A 27,904-nucleotide genomic window follows, 5' to 3' on the forward strand; every position below is an offset into this window, starting at 1 on the left:
AGGAAATGGCATCAGTGTATTAATAGATATCTGCACCCCATGTTCATTGCAGTAATATTCTCAGAACCTAGAAATGGGAAAAGCTGTGTCTATCAGTGGGTGAGTTGATATAAAAAATGTGGTTTAGTAATATAAGGGGACACTATTTAGTCTTTAAATAAAATTAGGAAGTCCTGTCACTTGTGGCATTGAATGAGGGAGGCCAAAGGACATTTTACTGGGGGAAATAAGCCAGGCATAGGACAACTATCACATGATCTCACCTACATGTGGAATCTATAAAAGTTGAACTCATAGAAACAGAGAGCAGAATGGTGACTGCCAGGGGCCCAGGAGTGGCTGGGCTGTGGATGGGGGAGATGCTGGTCCCAGGAAGCCAAATTGCACTTAGATGAGGGGGATGAGTTTAAGGGATCTATTGTACAATAAGATGACTACAGTTAATAATAACATATAACAGAATGAGTACAGTTGATAATGTTATATATACTGGAAAATGACTCAGAGAATAGATTTCAAGGGTTCTCAACACAAAAAAGAATATGAAATAATGTATATGTATACATGTTTCAAAATATGTTTTATGCCATAAATATGTACAAATTATTATCATTATGTTATCATCATCATCATCATCAGGGATTGTACGGAGGGTTGCTTAACCATTGAGTCACGTCCCCAGCCCATTTTATGTTTTATGTTGAGACAGAAGTATGTCATAAAACCCACCCTGGAAGTGAAGGAAACTGGGAAGATATTTAGTTGGTAGCTTGCTACCTCCTCCCCAAAATGGAGCTTTGTTACAACAGAAAGGAAGAAGTGGCACTAGGATAAGCGAGGAGCACTTATGCCTACTTCCATTAGCACTGGGCCTGAAAGGGGGATAACTAACCATCACCAAACTTCTCCCCATAAACCATATGACATGGTCTCTGTATTAGATGCTTTCTGTTGCTCTAACAAAATACCCAAGAATGGGTACTTTATAAAGAGATGAGGTTTATTTAGCACAGAATGCAACATTTGGTAGCCCCTGAGACTGATCTTTGGTGAGAGTGATTACAACATGGTGAATGGCATCATGGTGGGAAGACATGCAAGGGGTCGAGACTGAATGGCCAGAAACTGGGGAGGATGAGTCTTGTTCATTTTATAACACCCCCTCTCACAGGAACTAACAGGGACCCATGAGAAGTTCATTACTCCCTTCCAAGGGCCTCATCCCCAGTGGCCAAATTACCTCCCACTAGGCCTTACCTCTTGCAGGTTCTACCCCCTCAACACTGCCACACCGAGGACCTAGCCTCCAGCCTAAGAACCTTTGGGGGATAAACTACATCCATCCTCACAAGCTCCAACAAAGCCACATTGTAAGAGCAGGATGTCCCCGTCCAGAAGTGTGTATCTGAGGCCAGGGGAAGGTTGATATCAGTGGGCACAGGAAGCAGCCAGAGCCCCCATTCCGGAACCTCTCTGATGTCACATTTGTAGTCATGGTACTCTGGGTGCCAAGCCAGGAGAAGGAGCAGTTGGCTCTCATTTGTTTGAGAGCAGGCATCGCAGCATGACTGTATCAAACGATTTATTGTCCCCACCCCGACCCCCAGCCAGATCCTGGCTATTCTCAAGCCTCTGGGCTTGTTTCACTGTGGCAGCCCTGGTGTATCTAAGTGCTGTGTTCTTTATATTTCCGTGAGTCTCCGGGCCAGCTGTGGGTTCTCAAAAAGAGACAGAAGGGAAATAGACAGTGAGAGTGCAGAGGCAGGGAGGTGGAGGGAGGCCAAGAGGGGAAGGAGGATATTTAGTGGGAAGCACAGAGATGTGGGGAGCCTGAGGATTTGGGGGGACTGTTGGAGGCTGGTAATGCTGGTGACATTTGGTGGAGGGAATGGGGTCTGTCTCTAGCCTGGATATTCAGATCTGTCCTTAAGGTGTGTGGGTCTGACCTCAGGTGAGCCGGGCCTCATGGGGGCTCTGGGTTGCCCCCGACTAGAACGGAGTCTGGCTCTGATTTCAGAGGCCGAGCACTGGCGCAAAATGGAGAGTGGGCCTACCCAGTGGTCTCCGGACTTTTCTGCCTCCTGAGTTTGTATAGCCTCATTGGCATGAATTTTTCAGACCCAGGAATCTTGAACAGAGGTAAGGCCTCGGACTCCTGGGAGAGGGAGGTGGCACCCCAAGGCTGGTGCCTACAGGGGTCATTTGTAAAGGGCTGACCCCACCTGTGGCCTCAGGATCCCTTCTTACCCTGTCACTATTACTTGGGCCCTGGCACTTCATTTCCCAAGCCACTGAAGTGTGAAAAACAGAATCCTGGAGGTTTTCCAGTTGCTTTAGAAGGGAGGACGGGCCAAGAGAGGCAGCAGGCTCTTCCAACCACGCAGTTCCCCCTTCCTCCTTCCCATTTCACATCCAACTCCAAGCACTGATCACTATTCCACAGGGGGAGCTCCATGTAGAGCTCCTGTGCTGGACAGCCCTTCTCTCTGACTGCCACCCATCTGAGTGGTCAGCTTGCTCAACAGGCACTGGGGTTCCCCTGCCCTCCTCCTCCCCACCTTCTTGATGCCCAGTGATGCTATGGGGCTGCCCTGAGCATCAGAGTAATACAAGGGCCTCCTCCATTCCCACACCTCTCTCCCTGCCAGGCGCCTTCAAGCAGGACCCTGAGACTGTATACATGGCACGAGTGAATGGCAGGTTGTACCACATGCCGTGGTGTCCCACGTGTTATTTTCACCGCCTGCCCCGAACCTTCCACTGCAAAAGGTGTGACATCTGTGTGGAGGTGAGTGCTCCTCCTCCCTGTCCACTCACCAACCTATCTCCTTGCACCTGGCCAGGACCAGGAACCTCACATCATGAGTGGGCCAGGTGGGGGTATCAGACCATATTCCCAGAGTGCTTCATGTGGCACTCTGGGAACATGGTTCACAAGAGCAGACAGCCGGTAGTGGAAGGGCATTTTTTTCATCCTTTTCCAGTACTTGAGGAAATGGAGGCCCAGAGTTTTCATGTCCTGGTCCACGTGACACCAGGCAGGTCTTGTCTCTAAAGACCTCACTCAGGACAGGTGACTTGATGAGCCATGGGGTCCTAACTGTGCTCTCACTGAGATGGGAACCCTTATGTAAGGTCAACAGCAGGCGGCCTAGAGGGCTGCGTTAGGGGAGGCCCCAGGATTAGGGAGTGATAGAAGCCATTCCAGAAGGACCCTCAGACCTGTCTCCTCTCCCCTAGGAGTTCGACCACCATTGCAGGTGGGTGAATAACTGCGTGGGGCGCCGAAACATCCGGCTCTACCTGCTACTCCTCGTGTCCCTGTGCCTCTATCTGGGTACCGTGCTGGCCACCTGCGTGGTTTTCATCATATGCAGGAGGAACGTGGCGTTTTTGGACAAAATCATGACGTATCCACACACTCCCAAGGGCGCACACTGGGAAGTGCTGATGTGGTGGGGAGGGAGGGGCAAACAGCCCAGTAGGGTCAGGGTGACAGGGGAGGGGCTGATGTGGGCGGGGCTAGAGGGAGAAGTCACTTGGCAGGACCTGTGAAGGACATTTGGAAGGCCAGTGGAGTCAGGAACATGGACGAGATAGGATGCCTGTGGAGTTAAGAATCTAGGGGCCCTCAGAGTAGGGTAATGAAAGTTGAAAAGGGACAGGTGGGAGGACAGTGTGGTGGAGGGAGGTTTCCCTTGGTTGTACTGGACTAACTGTCCAGTCCATGGAGGGAGAGCCATGGGCAGTGCTACCTGGAGTGGGAGGTAAGGAGGGAGCAGTGGGGTCGAAAGCGGACCAGGGAGGAGCTCTTCCATGGCTTCCATTCTTAGCCTGTGCACAGCATCCTAGTGGCTGTACCCACTGGGGCCCTCCTGGTCCCGCTCATCCTGCAATTGTTCATCAAGGCAGTGGCGGTGGGCACCGCAAGGCGACCCTATGAGGAGAAGGTAAGTGGTGAGTGTGTGTGCCCTTGGCTGTGTGAGGCATCTTGCACCTCTTCAATTAGACACTTTGTGCACTTTCTCCACTGCCCTTGGCCTTGATGATGCCTCATGAGTCCTTCCAGACCCACCTCTGAAGATGCAGCTCAGATATTTCTATACCCTGGAGCTTGGGGCCATTTTGCCTCCTGGGTGCATTGCATTGAAAGCCTACTGTGTGGGCTGGGGATGTGGCTTAAGTGGTAGTGCGCTCGCCTAGCATGCGTGCGGCCAGGGTTCAATCCTCAGCACCACATACAAACAAAGATGTTGTGTCTGCCAAGAACTAAAAAGTAAATATTAAAAAATTCTTAAAAAAAAGAAAGCCTACTGTGTGCTGGGTGTTCTAGGTGGTAGTTATTTGAGGGATGGGTGTAGGGGTGAGTAAGTACATCATGCCCTTGTGTTGATAAGCAACCTGCCATCAGAATAACACTGGGAGACACCAGGAACACTCTGAGCAAGGGGTCAGTCCTGAGTGGTGTAGCCAACTGGAAGAGACTGGGAGTTTGGCGAAGCCCAGGCTGTAGAGGAGAACATGCCACTCTTTGTGTCCTAGGTGTGCTTTTGGAGAGGCAGACAGGAGGGCATTGACTGTGAGAGGTACAATTTTGTAGAAAGGCACAGAAATCTGAAAGTAGGGTGTTAACAGAATGATGAAGAAATGGATCCTAGTTCAAGGACAAGGTGACATGGGCAATGAGGTTGACCCTATGGGGGTCAAGATTAGAAAGGCCCAGAAAGCCAAGCTTGGAATTTTGTTTGGAAGAACTGGAAACCTGGGAGCCATGAAAAATTTTGTGAAAATGTCATTCATTGAGGGGTAATTAGAAACAGTAAATTCACCCTTTTTCATCTATAGTTAGGGATTTTGACAAATGACATTGTGTACTCTCCATCAAGATCAAGGTTAACCAGTTTCACTACCCCAGAAAATCCTTTCATCTCTTGTTGTCATTTTCTCTCCCTGAGTCCTTGTGGTTTTTCTCTTTCCAGAATCATGCATCAATGGTGTTTTGGGCTTTCTAGTCTGGCTTCATTCACTGAGCACGATGCATTTGAGATTCATCTATGTAGTTGCTCATATCAGTAGTTTATTTTCTTTTGTTTCTTGTAGTATGTATTTCCCTACAGACTATTTGTACATTCACCAATTGAAGTATTTTTTCTTTGCATCTAGGTTTTGGCAGAATTTTTGTTTTGTTTTTGTACCAGGGATTGAACCCAGAGGTGCTTAACCACTGAGCAACAATCCCAGCCTCACCCACCCCACAACCAGCACCCTTATGTTTTCTTTTTGAAAAATTTTTAAAATTTTGAGAAAGGGTCTTACTAAGTTGCTTAAAGCCTTCCTAAGTTACTGAGGCTTTGAACTTGTCACCCACTTGCCTTAGCCTCCCAAGCCATTAAAGTCATGGGGAACTGTGCCCAGCCAGTTTCAGGCAGTTATAAATAAAGCTGATACAACAACCATTGATGCATAGACATGTGGACATAAGTTTTCATTTCTGTTGGGTAAATTGTTAAGGGTGGCATTGCTGAGTCATGAGATAAACTTATGGGACATTTTAGAAAACAACTCTAATGTTTCTATTTTGTACCAGCAATGAATGAGAATTCCAGTTGCTCCACATCCTCACTAGCATTTGATACTGTCATTGGTCACTATTCTTTTTTGTTTTCAAATTGTAGCCTGTCTAATAAATGAGTAGTGGTATATCACTAGGGCTCCACTCTGTATTTTCCTAATGACTAATGGTGTTGAGCATATTTTTGTGTCTTATAAGCCATGGGTATATTGATGGTGAAGTGTTTGCTCCAAACTTTGCCCATTTTTAAAAAAACTGTGTTGTTTTCTTATTGAGTTTCAGGAGTTCTCTATACTGGATTCAGATGTATGTGTTGCAAATCTTTTCTTGCAATTCATGGCTTGACATTTTATTTTCTTCATCGCATCTTCCAAAGAGCAGGAGTCCTTAGTGTTGATGTTTTTCCAGCACTGAGGATCTTACCAGGGGTGCTCGATCACTGAGCTTCTTCCCCAGCATTCGTTGTTGTTCACTCTAAAAGGAACCTCATGTCCTGTGGAGCAGTTTCTTTGCTTTCTTCCCCATCTGTGTCTTTATTGCTTTTTCTTTGAGCATCCACTAGGAATGATATAGTGGGCATCTTTGCCCTGGGATTCCTTTAGTATGGCAATCTCTTAACTAAAGGCTCTTTCAGGAAGACTGGTGGGCGGCATCAGTGGGGGAGGGGAAGCTTCAGACCCTGAGATAGCTGAACAGACAGAGGAGCCTGTCTGCTCATCACCTCCCATCCACCACTGCCATATGTGGTTCCCTCCCAGCTGTGACTCCTGTGCTTGGCCCTTATTCCTCAGCCCTGTGGTCTGCCTGTCTTCTCCTCTCTCCAGCTTCTAGTATCATCATTGACTTTTCCTGGCAGCCTGTTCCATTCCTCCATCCTGTGGTTTTTCCTGCCCTAGGTCAGGCCTTAGTCCATTGCTCTTCCTCCTCTGCTCAGAGTGAGGCCTTCCATGTCCAGGATCCCCAAGTCTCAAGGGACCTAAATGTGGTCTGCCCTCTAAGATTCACTAGACAGGGCTCCTTTCTATTAATGGCAGCACTAATTTCAGGCACTGATTTCATGCTCCAGCTTTCACTCCCAGCATACTCCATTCCCTGACTGCAACTCCTCCTAGACTCACTTGCTTGGTGGTTGGTGGCAAAGACTCTGGTGAAGACCACATAAGTTCAAATCGGAGCTCTAGAACTGAGCAGCAGGGAGACCTGGGGTATGCTACTCAGCTCCTGGTCACTCAATTTCCCTATCTGTAAAACAGGGAATTGTGGGTTAATTCATGTAAACCTCATAGAAGAGTGGATGGCACCAGAGAGTGCCCTGTGTGCTGCTGTTACATCACTACCATTCCTTCCCATGGTCATCTACACATGTTTGTGCTCATCTTAAAAGTCATACAAGTCCCAGCCTTAACATCCCAGGCCTCCACTCCACCTGTTGTACCTTCTGGGCCTTATTTCCTGAAAGAGTTGATCTTGTTCACTAGCTCCCCCTTCACTTTCTGGCCCAGCTCAGCCCAGCCCTTGCTGTCAGGATGATGCTCTCATTAATGGCCAAATTCAGCAGACATCTTCAGACTACTCTTTCTGGTCTAGACACAGCCTCTGAAACCAGAAGTCGCTGTCTCAGCACTTAACTCTCTGGGCTTCTCCTCTGCATGTACCTGGGTGGTGTGAGCTGGGTTGCCTACATGGTTCCCATGATACTCTCTCTATGCTCTACCCTTTCCACTCCCCTTGGTGCACAGGGCCTCAGGTTGCAGCTGCCCTCACCCACTGAAAGTAGCCTGGCCATGCTGTTTGCGGTGTGCTTTCCATCCCCAGTGCAGTGACGGGGCTTTGTTTTTTTGCTACTCGGTATTAAACCCAGGGGCACTTTACCACTGAGCTACATTCCCAGTCCCTGCTACTTTTTATTATGAATCAGGGTCTCACTAAGTTGCTGAGGCTGGTCTCAAACCTGCCTTAGTTTCCCAAATCACTGGGATTACAGGTGTGTGCCACCCTTCCTGGTTGGACCCAAGCATTTTTGATGCCCTGAAATATTTCTGATGGGGGTGCATCTCCGTGGTAGAGTGTGTGCTTAGCATGTGCAAGGCCCTGAATTCTTCAGTCCCCAGCACACAGAGAAAAGACATCTGAATCAATGAGTGAACCATCAAACAGAAGAACCAACATTTGGGGATAGAAGGAAAGAGGAAAGGAACAGAGAGAAGAATTGTGTCCTGACCCCCCAGGATAAGGAGAAGAAGGAGAGACAACAGGAAGTTGGGCAGAAGATGGGGCAAGAAGAAGATGCTGCTGAATTTTGGTCCTGTGGAGTGTGAGGGTGTTTGAGACACAGAATTGGAACAGGAGCCCCAAGAGTGGAGCCAGTGAGAGAGGCTTGTCTGGGTGCCTCAGAGCTGTTGGATTCCAGTTGTGTGTGATAGGGTCCCATGTGGGGGGAGGACGGTATTCACATTTACTACTCAGTTCTTACAAATTTACTATCATTCCTTAAACATTTTCTATACTTTATGTACAATCAATATTTTCTACACATGATATATATCTAATCAAATATTCTTTCTCAAAGTTTAAAGATTCTGTAATTTTTTAATGCTCTGCTATTAGTTTATTTCTTCTGGTACTAGGGATTGAACCCACAGGTGCTTTACCACCAAAGCTGCATCCCTAATCCTTGCTCTATTTTGTTTTGAGATAGGGTGTCACTAAATTGTTGAGGGCCTTGCTAAGTTGTTGAGGCTGGCCTTGAACTTGTGATCCTCCAGCCTCAAAATCCCAATTCCCTGGGGTTACAGGTGTGTGCCACTGTACCTGGTGGTATACTCATTTCTTATGTGCTGTGAACACCTTAAAGGAAGCAGAACCTCATAGAGGACATTGATTCGAGTTGCTTTTTTGGACATATTCCAGAGCTGTTCTGATGTGGAATCATCTTTCCTTTGGCAGAGGAGAGTGTTGAAGATGAAAGTCTTCATGTGTAGGCCATTGGAGACTTGGGGTGGATAGAGGTGCTGCTGGACCACTTTCTACTATAACAGAGTATTTTCTACCTAAAGCTCATGAAGTTGGGGTGAAACTCAACCTGTTCTGAAAGGAGGAGTGGTCGAGGCTGATGGATGGACTCAGGGGAAAGAGAAAGTAGAATAAGGGAGAGGAGAAGCCAGTCAGAGTCCTGGGAAGGACATGATCTTTGAGCTTGGCCTTTCCTGCTTTGTGTACTGAAGGTCTTCAGCTCAGATTTTCTTGGAAAATCTGATTTTTGACTAGGGAAATATGTCTGGGCATCCCCTGCTGCCACTGGTCTCCCAGATAGTGAAACTCAATGAAGGTAGATTTTTAGAAAAATCGAGTGGTAAGACAGTCAAGTGGGAGTGGGGTGGTGACATGATCTTTGGATCAGTTGAGCAGAACACCAGGAGACAGACCTTAAAAGGTACCTGGAAGGATGAGGTGAGAGGACAGGTGAGGCCAATGGAGACAGAGCAAGGATCCTGCAAAGGGAAGCACTAGGGGTTGAGAGCCCTGAGAAGGCAGGAGAGGTGGGTGCTCGGTCAGCACTGTCTGGGGACAGCTGCTCACAAGTGGGTCAAGGGAGGTCACGCTTCCTGGGAGCTTGGGAAGACAGGAGGCCCTGGGTCACTCTAGGGCACTCCTGTACCTAGAGCCTGGCCACAGGCCCAGGTTGAGCCCTGGATTGACTGACCAACTTAGCAAGTGTCCCTGGGAGATGGCCGTACCCAGTCCTGCTGATTCTGAGCTCCTCTTCCCTTCCTCATCTCCCTCCAGTATGACAAGGCATTCAATGTGGGCTGCCCAACAAACTGTTACATCGCACTCTGTGCACCCTTGGGACCTAAGTTGGTAAACCAAGGGCTCAAGTGGTGGACCCTGGGGCTGGTGGGGGGAGTGAAGCTTGGTCTAGTTCCCTGGTCCCTGTCCTCAGCTCCCAGCCTTAACACTCCTGTTCCTTTCCTTTGGGGTTTTCTCCAGGGCACTCTGGGAGTTTCTGGGAATTTCACTCTTCCTTGGTGTTGTAGGTTCTTGCCCCAAGAAATGTGCTTGAGGGGAATGGCAGCCTGGATAAGGCTCCTGGGCTCTGTGCTTTCCCAGCTGAGGGTGAGAGTGGTCAGGGAGTCCAGGCCAAGGTGGGTAGTGACTCCTTGCATTTGGCCTGTTGCTTCCCAGGTACATGTCCGAGGCGGTCTGCATTCAGGTGGACCAGGGGACCAACTGGGGGCCAAAAGAACACCTTAAAGACCTCCTTTGGCCCAGGTGCACCACTCAGGCCCCCCCAAGGAGTGACAAGGCTGCACCTGTACAGAAGGAAAGGAGTATCGGGTGTGCTTTGAATCATGAGGATCTGTGGTTGCACATGTGTTGGGGGAAGCCCCGGATGTAGGGCTGGCCCTGAAGCTGAAGCACTTGGAGCATAAGGAGTGGGATTATGGACCTGGAGGGTGCAGGGTCCAGGTCACAGGGCTTCAGAGCACACCCAGGTGTCCCTGGATAGAGAAAGAGAAAAGACTGAAACACACTTTCTGGTTGGCTTGGTGCCAGTCCTTACTTTTTTGGTCCCCAGTTTCCTCATCTATTAATGAGGACTGAGACTAATCTAGTAGTTTATGTTTTAAAGAAAATTTAGTTTCTTTTATATGTGTTTGTGTATGTGTGGTGTATGTGTGCATGTGTGTATGTATGTACATGTATAAATATCAGTTGTAGATGGACACATATATTTATTTTATTTGTTTATTTTTATGTGATGCCATGGATTGAACCTAGTTCCTCATGCATGCGAGGCAAGCACTCTACCCCAGAGCCACAACCCCAGCACTCCAGATTCTTTATTTATGGAAATTTTTGACATACAATGTGAAACATTTGTGTGGAGCATTAGGTGTACAGTGGGGTGGGTAACCCACAGTGTCCCCCATGGTCTCTTGCAGTAATGTGGTGCCAGCCCTCTCCCTTGTCCTGACTCTAGGCACCAAGGGACTTGACTGTGAGTTGTGGGGTGGAGGGTAGGGAGATCCCCCATGTACTGACTCTGTGTTTACCTTCTGATCAGCCCAGTGGTGCATTGGGAGGCTTCCAAGGGAGGCTTGGCCTCCTATTCTCCCTTCACACCCAGCAATGCCAGGACAAGCACCAGAAGTTCATCTCCTGAGCCCCATGTGGGGGTCTCTTGTTCCTGAGCCCTCACTCCCCTGTTGAGAGTGCCAAGAACCCCATGTCTGTTATATACACATGTTTGGTGCTGCTTCCTATGGCAGCTGTGCCTATGTGTCCTAGGTTCAGGGAAGTGTGGGTGGAGGCTCTGAGGGGCTGGGACAGAGCCCTCCTGGAAGGGAAGATCCTTGTTCTCTGGAGACTCAAGCTCATGAACCAACACTGCCTGACTCTTGGCCGGAAAGGATTCCATATAATAGGAAGGGAACTTGTTTATTATGAGTCCTAATAGGCTATTAGATTAGTCAGAAATTACAAAGTTTCAGTTAAACATGAGTAAGTTTTGGAGATATAATGGTCAATAAGGTTGTTCCAGTTAATTTACTGCACACTTGAAAAGTGATAATGCAGTTGGGCACAGGAGTGCCCATCTATAAGCTCAGCTACTCAAGAAACTGAGGCAGGAGGGTCACAAGTCAAGGATCAGTAACTTAAAGAGAATTGTGTTCTGTATCAAAAGATGTAGGTCAATGGTAACACACCCCTGAATTCAATCCTCAGATGTGGAAAAGGAAAGAAAAATTGACCATCAGTTTTGTGGGTTTTCTGTTTGTTTGAGGTGGAGTTCCCAGTATGTTGGCCAGGCCAGTCTTGAACTTCTGAGGTCAAGCAAACCTCCTATGTAAGTGTGCTGAGTCCTGGAAGGCAGGTGTGCACCACTGGACTGGCTAGAAAAGGGATTGTAAACTGGGTTTGGTGGCACATGACTGATTCCAGCAACTCAGGAACTCAGGCAGCTTTAGGCCAGCCTCTGCAATTAGCAAGACTGTATCTCAAAATAAGAACAGCTAGGGATAAAGCCAAGTGGTAGGATGTCCTTAGGCTCAACCCCCCAGTGCTGGGGGAAAGTGTACAAACACATACACACGCACACACACACACATAGATATAAAGATATATATATATTTCATTATATAGGAGGATTAGGAGATTTTAGATTTCTGCTTTGGGGCTAGTATGAATAAGCATGAAAACTCATGTCCTTGAGCATGCTAGGCAAGAGCTCTACCATTGAGCCACACCAGAGACCTTACATTTAAATTTGGGTTATTTTCTCACTGTTAGTTATTAGAGTACCCCACTTTTATCTCTTTTTTTTTCCATTTTTTGTGGTATGAGGTGGGGCTTCCTCTGATGCTCAGACTGGTCTCAAATTTGTAGGCTGCAGTGACTCTCCTGCTCCTGATTTCTGAGCAGGGGGGATTACAGGTGCATGCCACCACACTTGGCTGTACAATCTCATATTGATAAGACATTTTACATGGGATAGGAATCCCAGAATAAAAAAGAGCAATTTAAGATGACTGGGCATAGTGATGTCTGCCTATCATCCCAGTAGCTCAGGAGGCTTAGGGAGAAGGATCATAAGTTAGAGACCACCCTGGGCAGTTTTAGCAAGACCCTATCTCAAAGTCAAAAGGGCTGGGAATGTAGCTCAGTGGTATAATGCTCCTGGCTTCAATACCTAGTACTTCCAAAAGCAAATTAAAGAATAAAAACATTATGGCTGGGGATGTGGCTCACTGTTACAGTGCTTGCCCAGCAGGCATGAAGCCCTGGGTTAGAGCATTAGTACTACATAAAAATAAATAAAATAAAGGTATTGTGTCCATCTACAACTAATATTTTTATTAAAAATAAACATGAAAGCTTGGCTTTGTGGCACATGCCTGTATTTCCAGCTACTCTGCAGACTGATACAAAAAGATAACTTGAGTCCATGAGTTTGAGATAAGCCTGGGGAAAATGGTGAGACCGTAAATCCCGAATAATAATAGTAATAGTAATAATAATAATAATAATAATAATAATAATAATAATAATAATAACTTGTGTAGCCAAGCACGTTGGTTGGTTCACCCTTGTAATCCCAGAGGCTCCAGGTAGTGGTAGGATGATCACAGGTTTGATGCAGGTGTTGGTGTCTTAACAAGACTCTTGTCCCAAATTTGCAAAAGGGTAGAGGGACTGGGGATGAAGCTCAGTGTTAAAACACCCCTGGATGCAGTCCCCAGTCCAGCAGATGGGGGTGGAAAAAAGCCAATTTGACTCCATAACATTAAGAACTTGGGACTACAGGTAACTTGTGGTAATGTTTAGCAGGTGCTTACCAGCTTGATGCCTTGGGTTTAATCCCAAATACCAAACAGCAAAAAAAAAAAAAAATTAAAAATCCTTTATGTGTATATCCCAAATCACAAATGAATATCGTACTTTTTCACATACATACATTTTGACTCAGAAATGGAATGTTTAGCATGTGTGTCTTTGAGGAACCAGAGAACAGCACATATTATGGGTTTTGTCCCATTATTTAGCTAGCAAAATGTATTCAAAATCAACTCAAATATCATTAGTAGTAAATTGGTTAAAAATATGGCATGACCATGTAATGTACTACAAGATTATTTGAAATGAATTTAGGGGAAAAATTTTGTAATGTTTTCCTGGGTTCAGTAGGGCATGATTGTAATCCCAGCAGCTTGTGAGACTGATTTAGGAGGTTTGCAAGTTCAAAGCCAGACTCAGCAACTAAGCGAGGAACTAAGCAATTTACTGAGACCCTGTCTCAAAAAATAAAAAGGCTGAAGGTATGGCTGAGTGGTTGAGTGCCCCTGAATTCAATCCCTGGTACTCCTCCTCCTCCCCACCAAAAAAGATCTGAAACAGTAATCACTGTATAAAGTGGGTTCTTGGTTTCAAATCCCTACATTTGTATTCCCTGAATTGCTGAGGTTGGAATGGACATGCCGTCCTGGGTTCTCTGTCTAAGCCTAGGGAAGAACCAGACATAAGAAAGGATCCTTCTTTCTGTCTGCTGTCTCCTGACTTTTGCTCATGGCTTAAGCCTTTTCAATTAGGAGCTACTCTGGTGGGTGATGAACAAGGGGAAATACAGGTTTGACAGTTCTGTCCCTCTCCCCAAACAAACCCAGCAATCCATTCTCATTCCTCTGTTTGGACCTTTCCTGTTGATTTGCAAAATAAGTATGGAAAAGTAGAGTTTTAGAAAAGGAGACCATTTAGAATTTAGTCAAATCTAAAATTATGTGTATAGGTTTGTTTTATGTATGTTGATATTTGTGTCTGAAAATTGATGGTATTAGAGCAATTCAAACCACAACTCATGTCTGAATTTCCCTTTGTTAGGGCATGCCAGATCAGGGGGCTCAGTTGCCACAAACCTTCAGGGTCCTCAAAGGAAAGCCAACGGAGCATCCTCTAGCTGTGCGGGGTGTCAACAAGTATTATAACGCCAGCACCTTGAAGAAGAAAAATCTCAGATGTCCTCCTACTGGTGAGACCTCAGACAGTGGTAAAAGACTGAATCCCATGGAAACTTGTGAAGCACTGATAGATAAAAAGATCATTTCTGGAAAAATAAAAGGTAAACTGTATTGTTCCTACTTTCTCCTACATAGATACTGCTTTTTGTCAACTCTCGGGAAGGCTCTTGAACATCATCTGGAGATTGAGGATTTCATTGATCTCATAATTTTGTTACAAATGGAATTGGATCTGTTACATTTTCCTCCATATTTCTTATACATTATAATTCAACATGATAGTGGGATTCACAATTGTTCCATGTTGTTACATTTACTTGGGGTTTTCTTTTCCTCCTCATGGGTTTAAATGATTTTTAGTTGAGAAGGAAAAATTGTGGATTTCTAGACATGTTTATGGTTTATGCTAGAGATATGTTTTTTGTCATTGGCCTAGAAGGAATTCTTGTTTATAAATGCATAGACCTTGAAATAAAATCATTTTCTATTCAAAAATTACATTCAAATACATAAAAATAAATACCTTACCTCAAAGAAGTACTTATTCCTCAGAAATAGAATCTAAGTGGGTAAGAGTTGAAGTATACTGGATTTTTAAAAACAGTTTGTGTAAGGCAGCATCGGAATGAAGTCCACATGGTGCAGTTGGTTGACTGATCCCTGGTATGTCTTTGGAGATTTATTTAGACTCTCCTTCTCCACGCTGGTTCTCCTGCTTTCACTTCTTTGCACTATACATTAAAAGGTGCAAAATCATTTCTCCAATTTCTCTCTGGGTAGATTTTGCCCATAACAACCCCAAGATTCATAATTTTTATTTAATATGTTTTCCATCTCTAAAGTCATATATATATTTTTTAAAAAATAATCTAAGTATGCAAAAATCATATGTGGTTGGATTAATTATGTTTAATGTGTTTACATCATCACAGAGATAAAGGCTATGTTTAAAAAAGAAGTAGACTTCTTTTCAAGTAATACTGATCTTGACTTTTTCTATAAAAAAACTTACCTCGTATCCTTAGGAAAACATCTTACTTTTACCTAGAACTTCTGTGTCAACTAGTAAGTTGCATTTTACAAAGAAACAAACCATGTCAAATATAATTCTTTTCCCAGTTGCCATGTTTGGTGGCTTATATCCCCTTGCTCCTTCGTACTCAAGAATATTTATCAAATCACGTTTACTGCTTAAGAAAGTATCTTAAACAAGGAATGTTTTATTTTAATACAACTTGGGTGGGTATGGTTTTCATTACACTTTGGTGGGGGCAGGGTACTGGGGATTGAACCCAGGGGCACTCAATCCCTGAACCACATCCCCAGCTCTATTTTGTATCTTTTGTAGAGGCAGAGTCACATTGAGTTTCTAAGCACCTAGCTAAATTGCTGAGGCTGGCTTGGAACACAAGATCCTCCTGTCTCTGCCTCTTGAGCCCCTTGGATTATAGACTTGGCCAGGACTCATTACATTTTAATAACTTGATTGAAGTATAATTTACATACCATGAAATCCAGTTATTTGAATGATCAACTCAGGTTTTTCAAAATGTGTTTTTAAGGTTTCATTAAGATTAAAGAGTTATTAGCTGAGTCTTATATAAATTTTATTTTTAAGTTACTATTACTATCATATTTCTAGATAAGTAATTCTGCTTAAAATGAAATTGGTTTTAACACATTTCACTTGCTCCTCTTTTATATTATTTTTCTTTTTGTCATAGAAATGGTTTCTGTGGTAAATTGTTAACATTCCTTTCCCTTTCATTTTCAGAGAAGGATTGCTTCCCTTTTGGAACACCTGCAGTAAGTTGATGATGTATTTCTTATAGTTCTTGCTCTGATTAAAGTTACCAAAAGAAATCTGTTTTTCATTTTTTTAAATTTCTAAAATAAAAGGTAGGGCTGGGGTTGTGGCTCAGTGGTAGTGTGCTTGCCTGGCATGCATGAGGCACTGGGTTCGATTCTCAGCACCACATACAAATAAATAAAATAAAGGTTCATCAACAACTTTAAAAAAATGTTTAAAAAATAAAATGAAGTAAAGAAATATTTAATGTTTCTAAATAGCACTCAAGAATATTTATCATATATGCTTATTTACTTTTCCATATTTCAGAAAATCATCTTTATTTTTTAATTGAAAATATTGTAACCAGTGAGGTTTAGTCATTTAAAAATTAGGTATGGAAAAAATAACTTCTTAAAGTTTGTTTAATAAAAGGAGACCTGGTCACATGTTAATCTTTGTCTTTTCCTGGCTTGTCTTCCTTTGCTCCTGAACACAGCTGAACACCAAGGTGCCAGATACATTAGCAATAATAATGGAGGAAAATGATGGTGATGGAGAGGTGCGGCCTTTCACTGCCCCAGGACATGGCCACACAAGACCAGTGAGTGACTAATGACCTAGTGTGCACATCTGTGTTCGAAAAACAGCTGTTTGCATTTGACTTTCAGAGATAATTTCAAAAAGCTTCAAGTTTGAAATATTTTACTCTGAGAAGATTAATTTAAGATTAAAGTTTTTGCCTAAAGAATAATCATCAAAAACCACTTTTTTGAAAAATAAAAATCAATGGCTTCTTTAAAAGTTAGAATACTTAACTCACTGCTTTTTTCTTTCCATGATTTGTCCCGTTTTCCAGAGAGATCATCTGTTGCTCTTTTTTTTCTGTGTTTCATATTGTGGGTAACTCTTCTACCTAAAACGTAGATCTTTCGTCTTCCCCAGATTATGTACTTTATTTCTCATTTTGACATTTCTCTCAAAGCCTTGATGGCATTTTAAAGACAGTTGAGAGTTAAATTCCTCACCTGATGAGGGAGAATTTCAGTAATAATGAGCTCAGATGGAGCCAGGGAGAGAAGTAGTAAGGGGGCTGGACTGTGATGTGGTGGCTCTGAGGACTGCCATTGGATTCCCATCTCATGACAGAAGGCTGTGTTTTCTATATTCCTTACAACTGGCTCTTTGAAGTGAAAGGGAAGGTAGGCAATATATTTGTATAAAATGTTTTGAGACTGGATTAATGATAGATTATTGTAGTGGAAACTACCACAGTGAAACATAAAGATACAATTGAAAACAACTTTTAAATGCAATAGCATCAGTGAGCTGTGAGACAGTTTCAAGGGTTTTCATGATGTGTAATGAAGTTCTGATAGAAAAAAACAACCCAAAAGTCTATCTCCCAAAAGCTATTAACAGCTTCGTCAAATAAAGTAAAGTCAAAAGCACCTCTACCAACCTGAATAAGTAAATGTCTTGTCTCTTATAAAAGTATCTTTAAAAGATAAAACCATTTAACTAAAAATAATAACAGTGAAGGCAGGAGATATGCCTGTAAAATGACAATTAGAGCTTCCAGGCCAAGAACAACAACCCTAAGATTATTGTCCTGTGTGACATGGGGTGTCACATGATGGTGGAGTGTGATCATTCAAAGATGCAAACATTCAAAATAAGAGGGAGCGTTACCTAATCACTAAGCACCTTAAGGCCTTGGTTTAATCCCAACCACCAAACAACAAAAAAGAAAAAATAAAAAAAATGTGTTTAAAAATCCCTTCATGTGGGGGCTAGGGATGTGGCTCAAGCGGTAGCGTGCTCGCCTGGCATGCGTGAGGCCCGGGTTCGATCCTCAGCACCACATACCAACAAAGATGTTGTGTCCGCCGAGAACTAAAAAATAAATATTAAAAATTCTCTCTCTCTCTCTCTCTCTCTCTCTCTCTCTCTCTCTCTCTCTCTTTCTCTCTCTTTCTCTCTCTCTCTCTCCTCTCTCTCTCTCCTCTCTCACTATCACTTTAAAAAAAATCCCTTCATGTATCTATTGCAAATCACAAATGAATATGTTACTTTCACCTACATACCTTTTGACCTAGAAATGTAATTTTTAGCATGTGTGTCCTAGGGAAACCATGGAACAGCATAGACTATGGTTTGTGTCCCATTATTTTGATAGCAAAATGTAGCAAAAAGTCAACTCAAATATCATTAGTAGTAAATTAATTAAAAATATGGCATGACCATTTAATGTACTACTAGATTATTTCAAATGAATTTAAGGGAAACAAAAATGATGTAATGTATTGCTGGGTTCAGTGGAGCATGACTGTAATCGCAGAAGCTAGTCAGGCTGATTTAGGAGGTTTGCAAGTTCAAAGCCAGACTCAGCAACTAAGCCAGGAACTAAGCAATTTAGTGGGACCCTGTCTCAAAAAATAAAAAGGCTGAGGGTATGGCTGAGTGGTTGAGTGCCCCTGAATTCAATTCCTGGTACTCCTCCTCCTCCCACCTAAAAAGATCTGAAACACTAAAAACTGTATAAAGTGGGTTCTTGGTTTCAAATCCCTACATTTGTATTCCCTGAATTGCTGAAGTTGGAATGGGCCTGCCTCCCTGTGTTCTCTATCTGTGTAAAGCTAGAGCAGAACCAGACATAACCAAGCATCCTTCTTCCTGTTTTCTGTCCCCTGACTTGTACTCTTGGCTTAAGGCTTTTCAATTAGGAGCTACTCTGGTGGGTGATGAACAGGGGAAATACAGGTTTGACAGTTCTGTCCCTCTCCCCAAACAAACCCAGCACTCCATTCCCATTCCTCTGTTTGGACCTTTCCTGTTGATTTGCAAAATAAATATGGAAAAGTAGAGTTTAAAAAAGGAAACCATTTAGAATTTAGTCAAATCTAAAATTATGTGTATGGGTTTGTTTTATGTATGTTGATATTTGTGTCTGAAAATTGATGGTATTAGAGCAATTCAAACCACAACTCATGTCTGAATTTCTCTTTGTTAGGGCATGCCAGATCAGGGGGCTCAGTTGCCACAAACCTTCAGGGTCCTCAAAGGAAAGCCAACGGAGCATCCTCTAGCTGTGCGGGGTGTCAACAAGTATTATAACGCCAGCACCTTGAAGAAGAAAAATCTCAGATGTCCTCCTACTGGTGAGACCTCAGACAGTGGTAAAAGACTGAATCCCATGGAAACTTGTGAAGCACTGATAGATAAAAAGATCATTTCTGGAAAAATAAAAGGTAAACTGTATTGTTCCTACTTTCTCCTACATAGATACTGCTTTTTGTCAACTCTCGGGAAGGCTCTTGAACATCATCTGGAGATTGAGGATTTCATTGATCTCATAATTTTGTTACAAATGGAATTGGATCTGTTACATTTTCCTCCATATTTCTTATACGTTATAATTCAACATGATAGTGGGATTCACAATTGTTCCATGTTGTTACATTTACTTGGGGTTTTCTTTTCCTCCTCATGGGTTTAAATGATTTTTAGTTGAGAAGGAAAAATTGTGGATTTCTAGACATGTTTATGGTTTATGCTAGAGATATGTTTTTTGTCATTGGCCTAGAAGGAATTCTTGTTTATAAATGCAAAGACCTTGAAATAAAATCATTTTCTATTCAAAAATTACATTCAAATACATAAAACAAATACCTTACCTCAAAGAAATACTTATTCCTCAGAAATAGAATCTAAGTGGGTAAGAGTTGAAGTATACTGGATTTTTAAAAACAGTTTGTGTAAGGCTGCATCAGAATTAAGTCTACGTGGTGCAGTTGGTTGACTGATCCCTGGAATATCTTTGGAGATTTAGTTAGACTCTCCTTCTCCACGCTGGTTCTCCTGCTTTCACTTCTTTGTACTATACATTAAAAGATGCAAAATCATTTCTCCAATTTCTCTCTGGGTAGATTTTGCCCATAACAACCCCAAGATTCATAATTTTTATTTAATATGTTTTCCGTCTCTAAAGTCATATATATATTTTTTAAAAAATAATCTTAAGTATGCAAAAATCAAATGTGGTTGGATTAATTGTATTTAATATGCTTACATCATCACAGAGATAAAGGCTATGTTTAAAAAAGAAGTAGACTTCTTTTCAAGTAATACTGATCTTGACTTTTTCTATAAAAAACTTACCTGATATCCTTAGGAAAACATCTTACTTTTACCTAGAACTTCTGTGTCAACCAGTAAGTTGCATTTTACAAAGAAACAAACCATGTCAAATATAATTCTTTTCCCAGTTGCCATGTTTGGTGGCTTTATATCCCTTGCTCCTTCGTACTCAAGAATATTTATCAAATCACGTTTACTGCTTAAGAAAGTATCTTAAACAAGGAATGTTTTATTTTAATACAACTTGGGTGGGTATGGTTTTCATTACACTTTGGTGGGGGCAGGGTACCGGGGATTGAACCCAGGGGCACTCAATCCCTGAACCACATCCCCAGCTCTATTTTGTATCTTATGTAGAGGCAGGGTCGCATTGAGTTTCTAAGCACCTAGCTAAATTGCTGAGGCTGGCTTGGAACACAAGATCCTCCTGTCTCTGCCTCTTGAGCCCCTTGGATTATAGGCATGGAATTACCAGGCCAGGACTCCATTACATTTTAATAACTTGATTGAAGTATAATTTACATACCATGAAATCCAGTCATTTGAATGATCAACTCAGGTTTTTCAAAATGTGTTTTTAAGGTTTCATTAAGATTAAAGAGTTATTAGCTGAGTCTTATATAAATTTTATTTTTAAGTTACTATTACTATCATATTTCTAGATAAGTAATTCTGCTTAAAATGAAATCGGTTTTAACACATTTCACTTGCTTCTCTTTTATATTATTTTTCTTTTTGTCATAGAAACGTTTTCTGTGGTAAATTGTTAACATTCCTTTCTCTTTCATTTTCAGAGAAGGATTGCTTCCCTTCTGGAACACCTGCAGTAAGTTGATGATGTATTTCTTATAGTTCTTGCTTTAGTTAAGGTTACCAAAAGAAACCTGTTTTTAATTTTTTTTTAATTTCTAAAATAAGAGGTTGGACTGGGGTTGTGGCTTAGTCGTAGTGTGCTTGCCTGGCATGCATGAGGCACTGGGTTCGATTCTCAGCACCACATACAAATAAATAAAATAAAGGTTCATCAACAACTTTAAAAAAATATTTAAAAAAATAAAATGAAGTAAAGAAATATTTAATGTTTCTAAATAGCACTCAAGAATATTTATCATATATGCTTATTTACTTTTCCATATTTCAGAAAATCATCTTTATTTTTTAATTGAATATATTGTAACCAGTGAGGTTTAGTCATTTAAAAATTAGCTATGGAAAAATAACTTCTTAAAGTTTGTTTAATAAAAGGAGACCTGGTCACATGTTAATCTTTGTCTTTTCCTGGCTTGTCTTCCTTTGCTCCTGAACACAGCTGAACACCAAGGTGCCGGAAACATTAGCAATAGTAATGGAGGAAGATGATGGTGATGGAGAGGTGCAGCCTTTCACTGTCCCATGACATGGCCATACAAGACAAGTGAGTGACTAATGACCCTGGTGTGCACATCTGTGCATGTGTGTTGAAAAAACTGCTGTTTGCATTTGACTTTCAGAGATAATTTCAAAAAGCTTCAAGTTTGAAATATTTTACTCTGAGAAGATTAATTTAAGATTAAATTAAAGTTTTCACCTAAAGAGTACTCATCAAAAACCACTTTTTTGAAAAATAAAAATCGATGGCTTCTTTAAAAGTTAGAATACTTAACTCACTGCTTTTTTCTTTCCATGTTTTGTCCTCTTTTCCAGAGAGGTCATCTATTGCTCTGTTTTTTCTCTGTTTCATAATGTGGGTAACTCTTCTACCTAAAACGTAGATCTTTCCTCTTCCCCAGATTATGTACTCTATTTCTCATTTTGACATTTCTCTCAAAGCCTTGATGGCATTTGAAAGACAGTTGAGAGTGAAATTCCTCCCCAGCTGAGGAGAATTTCAACAGTAATGAGCTCAGGTGGAGCCAGGGAGAGAAGTAGTAAGGGGGCTGGACTGTGATGTGGTGGCTCTGAGGACTGCCATTGGATTCCCATCTCATGACAGAAGGCTGTGTTTTCTATATTCCTTACAACTGGCTCTTTGAAGTGAAAGGGTGGGGTAGGCATTATATTTGTTAAAATATTTTGAGACTTGATTAATGATAGATTATTTTAGTGGAAACTACCACAGTGAAACATAAAGATAGAAATGAAAACTTTTAAATGCAATAGCATCAGTAAGCTGTGAGACAGTTTCAAGGGTTTTCATCATGTGTATTGAATTTCTGATAGAAAAAACTAACCCAGAAATGTATGTCCCAAAAGCTAAATAATAGCTTCCTCAAATAAAGTAAAGTCAAAAGTACTTCTACCTACCTGAACAAATAAATGTCTGTCTGTTATAAAAGTATCTTTAAAAGATAAAACCATTTAAATAAAAATAGTAACAGTGGAGGCAGGAGGTATGCATTAGTAAAATGACAATAAGAGCATCCGGGCCAAGAACAACCACCCTAAGATTCTTGTTCTGTGTGACATGGTGTGTCATGTGATAGTCGAGTGTGATCTTTGAAAGATGCAAACATTCAATAATAAGATGGAGTCTTAGCTAATCACTAAGGAAAGAAAGAATAAAAAAGTGAAAAATGAGAGATGGAGCAACAGGAATACTCCTGCATTGCTAATGGGAGGCTCCACTCCAGAAGAGGGTTTTTTCAGTTTCCCACAAAATGAAACATGACCTTACCACATAACCCAGCAATGTGTTTCTAGGTATTTACCCCCATGCATTGAGATGTGTCCACACATAAACCTGTGCAAAATTTTTATAGCATCTTTATTCATATTTGCTAAATCTGGAACAAGATGTGTTTCAAAAAGTGAATGTGAGGACTGTGTGCAGTTCAGTGGTAGAGCACATGGCTAGCCTGCTGAGGCCCTGGATTCCATCCCCAGCACCACAATATAAACAAAAGAAATCCAATGTATGTGCTACATCCATACAGTAGAATAGTATTCATGGATTAAAACTGAGATATCATAACACCAAAAGGCATGAAAGAATTTTATCTTATCTCTTTATTTATAACAGAGAAATAACTTGGATAATTGACTACATGCCTATGGTGTGGGCATATTATTCTCTGAAAGATCTTTAAGAGCATAGTGCTTAGTGTTGCCCTTCCATCTAAAGGGGCTAGATGCTCTCCAATTCCAAGTGTAGCGTGTGGGCTAGAAGTGTTCAATCCATGGTAGGGTACTTGCCTAGCATGTAATTTAGGACATCTCAAGTATGAGGAGTTTTAAAAAATCATTGATTGCAGGGATTCAGGGGTGTAAAGAGGATGAGTAGTAGGTTTTTAGGGCAGTGAATTTATTTAGTATGATGTTATAATGGTAGATACACAGGACGATATTCATTTTTCAAATCCCATAGAATTATATAACCCAATAGAAAGAGTGAACTCTAATGTCAAGTGTTAGCTTTGGATTAATAGACGTAAGTTCGTATTTGTTCATTTGTGGTAGAGTGCTTGCCCGACATATACGAGTCCCCATGGTTCAAGCCCCAGCACCTCCAAAAATCAACAAAAGTGTATTAATATATAGATATGTATCCACAATAGGTATCATTGTAGTAAGTATACTGCACTGTAATGCAAGATATCAATAAGAAAATGAGGGGCCAACATGGGAAAATTTCAGGATCCACATTTTAAGACCCAGTATGCATTTGGAAAAAGCATTTGCAAGGCTATCTAGTTGTCTTTTCAGTTTTGGAGAAGGTCAGCGGGATCCCTTAAGTGTCCTTCCTGTGTCAGAGGCAACTTAGCGAGGGTCCCTATTGTCTGCTCACTTTTAAACCTAAAATTTATACTAAAAAGTCCATTAATTAGAAATAATTTCACTTCTAGAAACTTAAAGGTAATAATCAAAAATTAAAGAATACAAAGATTTTATAAAGGGGATTGGTTAAATTATGAAAACACCCATATTAAGGCACTATTCAATTTAACCATTAGAATCATTTTTTGGTCAGTTCTTAGGAATGATGTAACTGGCATATAGCTTTTGAAGGAACAGAGTGTCAGTATATCCAAATCATTTTGAAATGTGACTTTTAAAAAGCTTGTGAAGTTTTAACAGGATAGTCCATATTGATAGAAGGATTGTCATCATTTTTCTTAATACTTTTATGCATCCCAGGTTGATTTTGTTTTCTTTAAGCAAATGTATTGTATTTATACTTAACCCAGAAAAGATGAAGCTGCCAGGCCTTGGGGGCACACACCTGTAATCTCATCTTCTGGAGAGGCTCAGGCAGGAGGATCTCAAATTGGAGCCTGCCTGGGCCACTTAGAGATACCCTGTCTCCAAATAAAGTGAAAAGAGGGCTGGTGTATAGCTCAGTGGGAGAGCACTTATTTGCCTAGGATATTCCTGGGTTCAGTTCCTGCACCACCTCCTACAAAGAAAGGGCAGTGGTGGGGGGAGTTGGTGAAGAAAGAATTGAGGGAGGAAAGGAGGGAAGTTGAAGGAGGAGGAGGAGGAGGAAGAAGAGGAGGAGGAGGAGAAGGAAGAGGAGGAGGAGGAGGAGAAACAATAAAGGAAGGGGAAGGCGGGAGGATACAAAATTCAAGCAGGAAGAGAGAATGATAACCTCATTTTACTCACTGTAGTATTTATAGTGATTTTCTTTGTAGAATGCAGAGGGGCTAGAGATGTTGTTCAGTGGTAGAGTGCTTTGCCAGCATGCACAAGGCCCGGAGTTTGGTTCTAACACCACACACACACACACACATACACACACACACACACACACACACACACACACACTCAAAATAGTTCCAGTAACTTGATAAATTATAACTTGTTGAGCTACCTTATAAATGTCATAAATGCTATACTCAATGGTTGTACACCTGTGATCCCAGTGACTGGGGAGCCTAAAGAGGGAGGATCACAAGTTTAAGTCCAGCCTTAAGAAGTGGGGTAGACCCTATCTGAAAAATTTAAAAGAAGGTTTAGGGATGTAGTTCACTGGTAAAGCCACCATGGGTTCAATCAAATATCGTGTCCTTTTGATACTGACATGAGTGTATTAATGGTCTGTTTAACTGTTGACTTTCAGAATTTAGAACAATTAAAAACAACTGTTTTCCAAACAGCTTATAAAAGTTATGGTTGTGACTAACAGAGGTTTGGGGCAGGTATTAAAATATGGGTTGTTTAAGTCAACTGTATTCATAAGTAGTCTTCAGACCTTAGTTGAAAGTACATAAAATGTTTTGCTTCTAAATTATGCACTTTTTATTTTCTCTTTGCAGTACCCACTCCTGAACATGGTGAAATGGCTCACAAGTTAATGCCTCACATCTTGGGAGCCAAGGAGGTTCTCAAGAAAAAAAACTATGAATGGTATCCTACTCTTTTAATTTTCTGGAAAGGAAAATGTTAAAAATTTTAATAATTAAAGGGTTCATTGTTTTGAAGGACTGGTACCATTAAATTTGCCATTTTAGCCCTATTAAGTGGACAACTCAGAGGCATTAATTACACTCACAATATTGTACAACCTTCTGTTTCCAGCACACTTTTGTCCCTCCAAACAGAAGCTCTACCACCATGTAAGTAAGAATTTCCATTCCTCCTCCTCCACCCCTGGCTGCCACCATTCTTTTTTCTTTTCTTTTATTTGTTCTAATTAGTTATACATGGCAGTAGAAGGCACTTTCACACATCATACACAAATGGAGTATAGTTTCTCATGTTTCTGGTTGTACGTGATGTAGAATCACATCAGTCATGTGGTCACACATGCACCTAGGGCAATAATGTCTACTCTTCTTCCCACCCCATACCTGGCTCCCCTCCTTTCCCTCCCCTCTGCCTAATCCAAAGTAACTTCATTCTTCCATAGCCACGCTCCTTATTGTGAATTAGTGTCAAATATCAGAGAAAACATTTAAACTGAGGTTTTTGGAATTGGCCTATTTTGCTTACTATGATATTCTTAACTTCCACTCATTTACTGGCAGATGCCATCACTTTGTTCTTCTTTAAAACTGAATAATATTCCATTGTGCATATTGACCACATTTTCTTTATCTGTTCCTGTGTTGAAGGACACTCAGGTTGGTTCCATAGTAAAACTCTTGTGAGTTGAGCTACTTTATAGCATTGATGTGGCTGCATCACTGTAGTATGCTGATTTTAAGTCTATTGGAAATAGACTGAGAAGTGGGATAACTGGGTCAATTGGTGGTTTCATTCCAAGTTTTCTGAGGAATCTCCATACTGCTTTCCATGATGATTACATCAATTTGCAGTTCTACCAGCAATCTATGAGTGGGTCTTTTCCCCTACATCCTCACCAACATTTATTTTTGCTTGTCTTCTTGATAATTGCCATTCTGACTGAAGTGAAATGAAATCTGAGAGTAGTTTTGATTTGTATTTCTTGAATTGCTAGAGATATTGAAAATTTTTTCACATATTTGTTGATGAACATACATCTTCTGAGAATTGTCTGCTCAGTTCCTTAGACCATTTATTGATTGGGTTATTTGGTTCGGGGATGTTAAGATTTTTGAAATCTTTATATATCCTGGAAGTTAGTGCTCTATCTGATATGTGTGTAGTAAAGATGTTCTGCTACTCTGTGGGCTCTCTCTTCACATTGTTGGTCATTCCCTTTTCTGAGAAGAAGCTTCTGAGTTTTAATCCATCCCATTCATTGGTAAGGAATATCATTTTATGGCCCAGAATATGATCTGTTTCAATTAATTTATGAAGTGCCCTTAAAGGGAACGGGAGTTCTGTAGTTGTTGGGTGTTGTATTATATAACATCAGTTAGGCTGAGGTAGTTGATACTGTTCCTCCATCCTTCTATTTACCCATTTAATGTATTTACTGAGAGGCACGTATCAAAATCTCCCGCAATGGTTGGTAACTGTTTCTCCCTTTCATTCTGTTGATTTTTGTTTTATATATTTTGAAGCTCTGTTACTTAGTGCAAGAACATTAATTATTGTTATATCTTTCTTCAGGATTTCTATTTATGCTAATACTTTTGCAGTTTATTTTATCTTATATTAATACAGCAGTTCCAACTTTTCGTTCTTTATTTTTGCATTATTATTTTCCTGACTTTTTAACTTTCAATCTATCTGTATCTTTAGATTTTAAGCACATCTCTTGTAGCCATGATTAAGTCTTGATTTTTTAACCCATTCTGATAATCTCTGCCTTTTAACTAGGTGTTTAATTCATTCTGTCCAATGTACTACTGATATATTTGGACTTAGGCCTCATATTTTGCTCTTTGTTTCCAGTTTGTACCATCTGACCTCTGCTCTTCTGTTCTTACTTTTCTGCAGTCTTAAATTTTAACCATCAACTTAGAATTAATGTCTTTATTTAAAATGTAAAAACCTTCTAAGTCCATACACTATTACTTTATGTTATTTTTTTGGTACCAGGGGCGTACCTAGGGGCAATTAATCACTGAGCCACATCTCCAGCCCCCTTTTTTTAATTTTTAGAGACTGGGTCTCAGTACAGTTTTTATGGCCTTGCTAAGTTGCTGAAGCTAGCTTTGATACTCCTGCCTCAGCCTGAGTCACTGGGATTGCAGACATGTGCCACCACACTCGCCCAGTCCATACTAATTTTAACCTCCTATTATATGCCACAGTTCTGAGAAAAATTCCAGTTCCATACCTGATAAATCCCACCATACAATGCTGTCATTTTTCTTTGAACTGTAGGATATTTTTTAAATGAATTAAGAGAAAATGTGATAGTTTGAAACTATGCTCCTGCATAATTTACATAGTTACCATTTCTGGCACTCATATTTTTCTGAGGATCTGATCATCTACTGGTACCACTTTACTTTCATCCAGAGACCTTCATTTAGTGTTTCTTGGAGTACAGGTCTGCTGGTGATGGGATCTGCCAGCTTTTCTTTATCAGAA

General features: G+C 41.4%; 1 protein-coding gene across 13 annotated transcripts in view; it reads left to right on the forward strand.

Annotated features, from left to right (window-relative positions):
- The window catches only part of LOC144374857 (palmitoyltransferase ZDHHC8B-like), an 81,970-nt gene that overhangs the window by 17,853 nt on the left and 36,213 nt on the right, over nt 1–27,904 (forward strand). For 6 of the 13 annotated variants that reach the window (XM_078037619.1, XM_078037621.1, XM_078037620.1 and 3 more), the window contains 11 exons: nt 2,018–2,139; nt 2,649–2,788; nt 3,241–3,410; nt 3,845–3,950; nt 13,952–14,189; nt 15,863–15,894; nt 16,377–16,481; nt 18,891–19,128; nt 20,812–20,843; nt 21,327–21,431; nt 25,252–25,416. In XM_078037619.1, coding sequence (XP_077893745.1) covers nt 2,018–2,139; nt 2,649–2,788; nt 3,241–3,410; nt 3,845–3,950; nt 13,952–14,189; nt 15,863–15,894; nt 16,377–16,481; nt 18,891–19,128; nt 20,812–20,843; nt 21,327–21,413 — 1,270 coding nt within the window. In that variant the 3' untranslated portion in view covers nt 21,414–21,431; nt 25,252–25,416. Of the gene's footprint in view, nt 1–2,017; nt 2,140–2,648; nt 2,789–3,240; nt 3,411–3,844; nt 3,951–13,951; nt 14,190–15,862; nt 15,895–16,376; nt 16,482–18,890; nt 19,129–20,811; nt 20,844–21,326; nt 21,432–25,251; nt 25,417–25,513; nt 25,552–27,904 lie in introns of those variants that run through there. The other 7 variants (XR_013434119.1, XR_013434122.1, XR_013434123.1 and 4 more) reach the window with 2 other exon arrangements.

Source organism: Ictidomys tridecemlineatus, unplaced genomic scaffold (genome assembly GCF_052094955.1).
Source record: "Ictidomys tridecemlineatus isolate mIctTri1 unplaced genomic scaffold, mIctTri1.hap1 Scaffold_91, whole genome shotgun sequence".
Taxonomy (NCBI): domain Eukaryota; kingdom Metazoa; phylum Chordata; class Mammalia; order Rodentia; family Sciuridae; genus Ictidomys; species Ictidomys tridecemlineatus.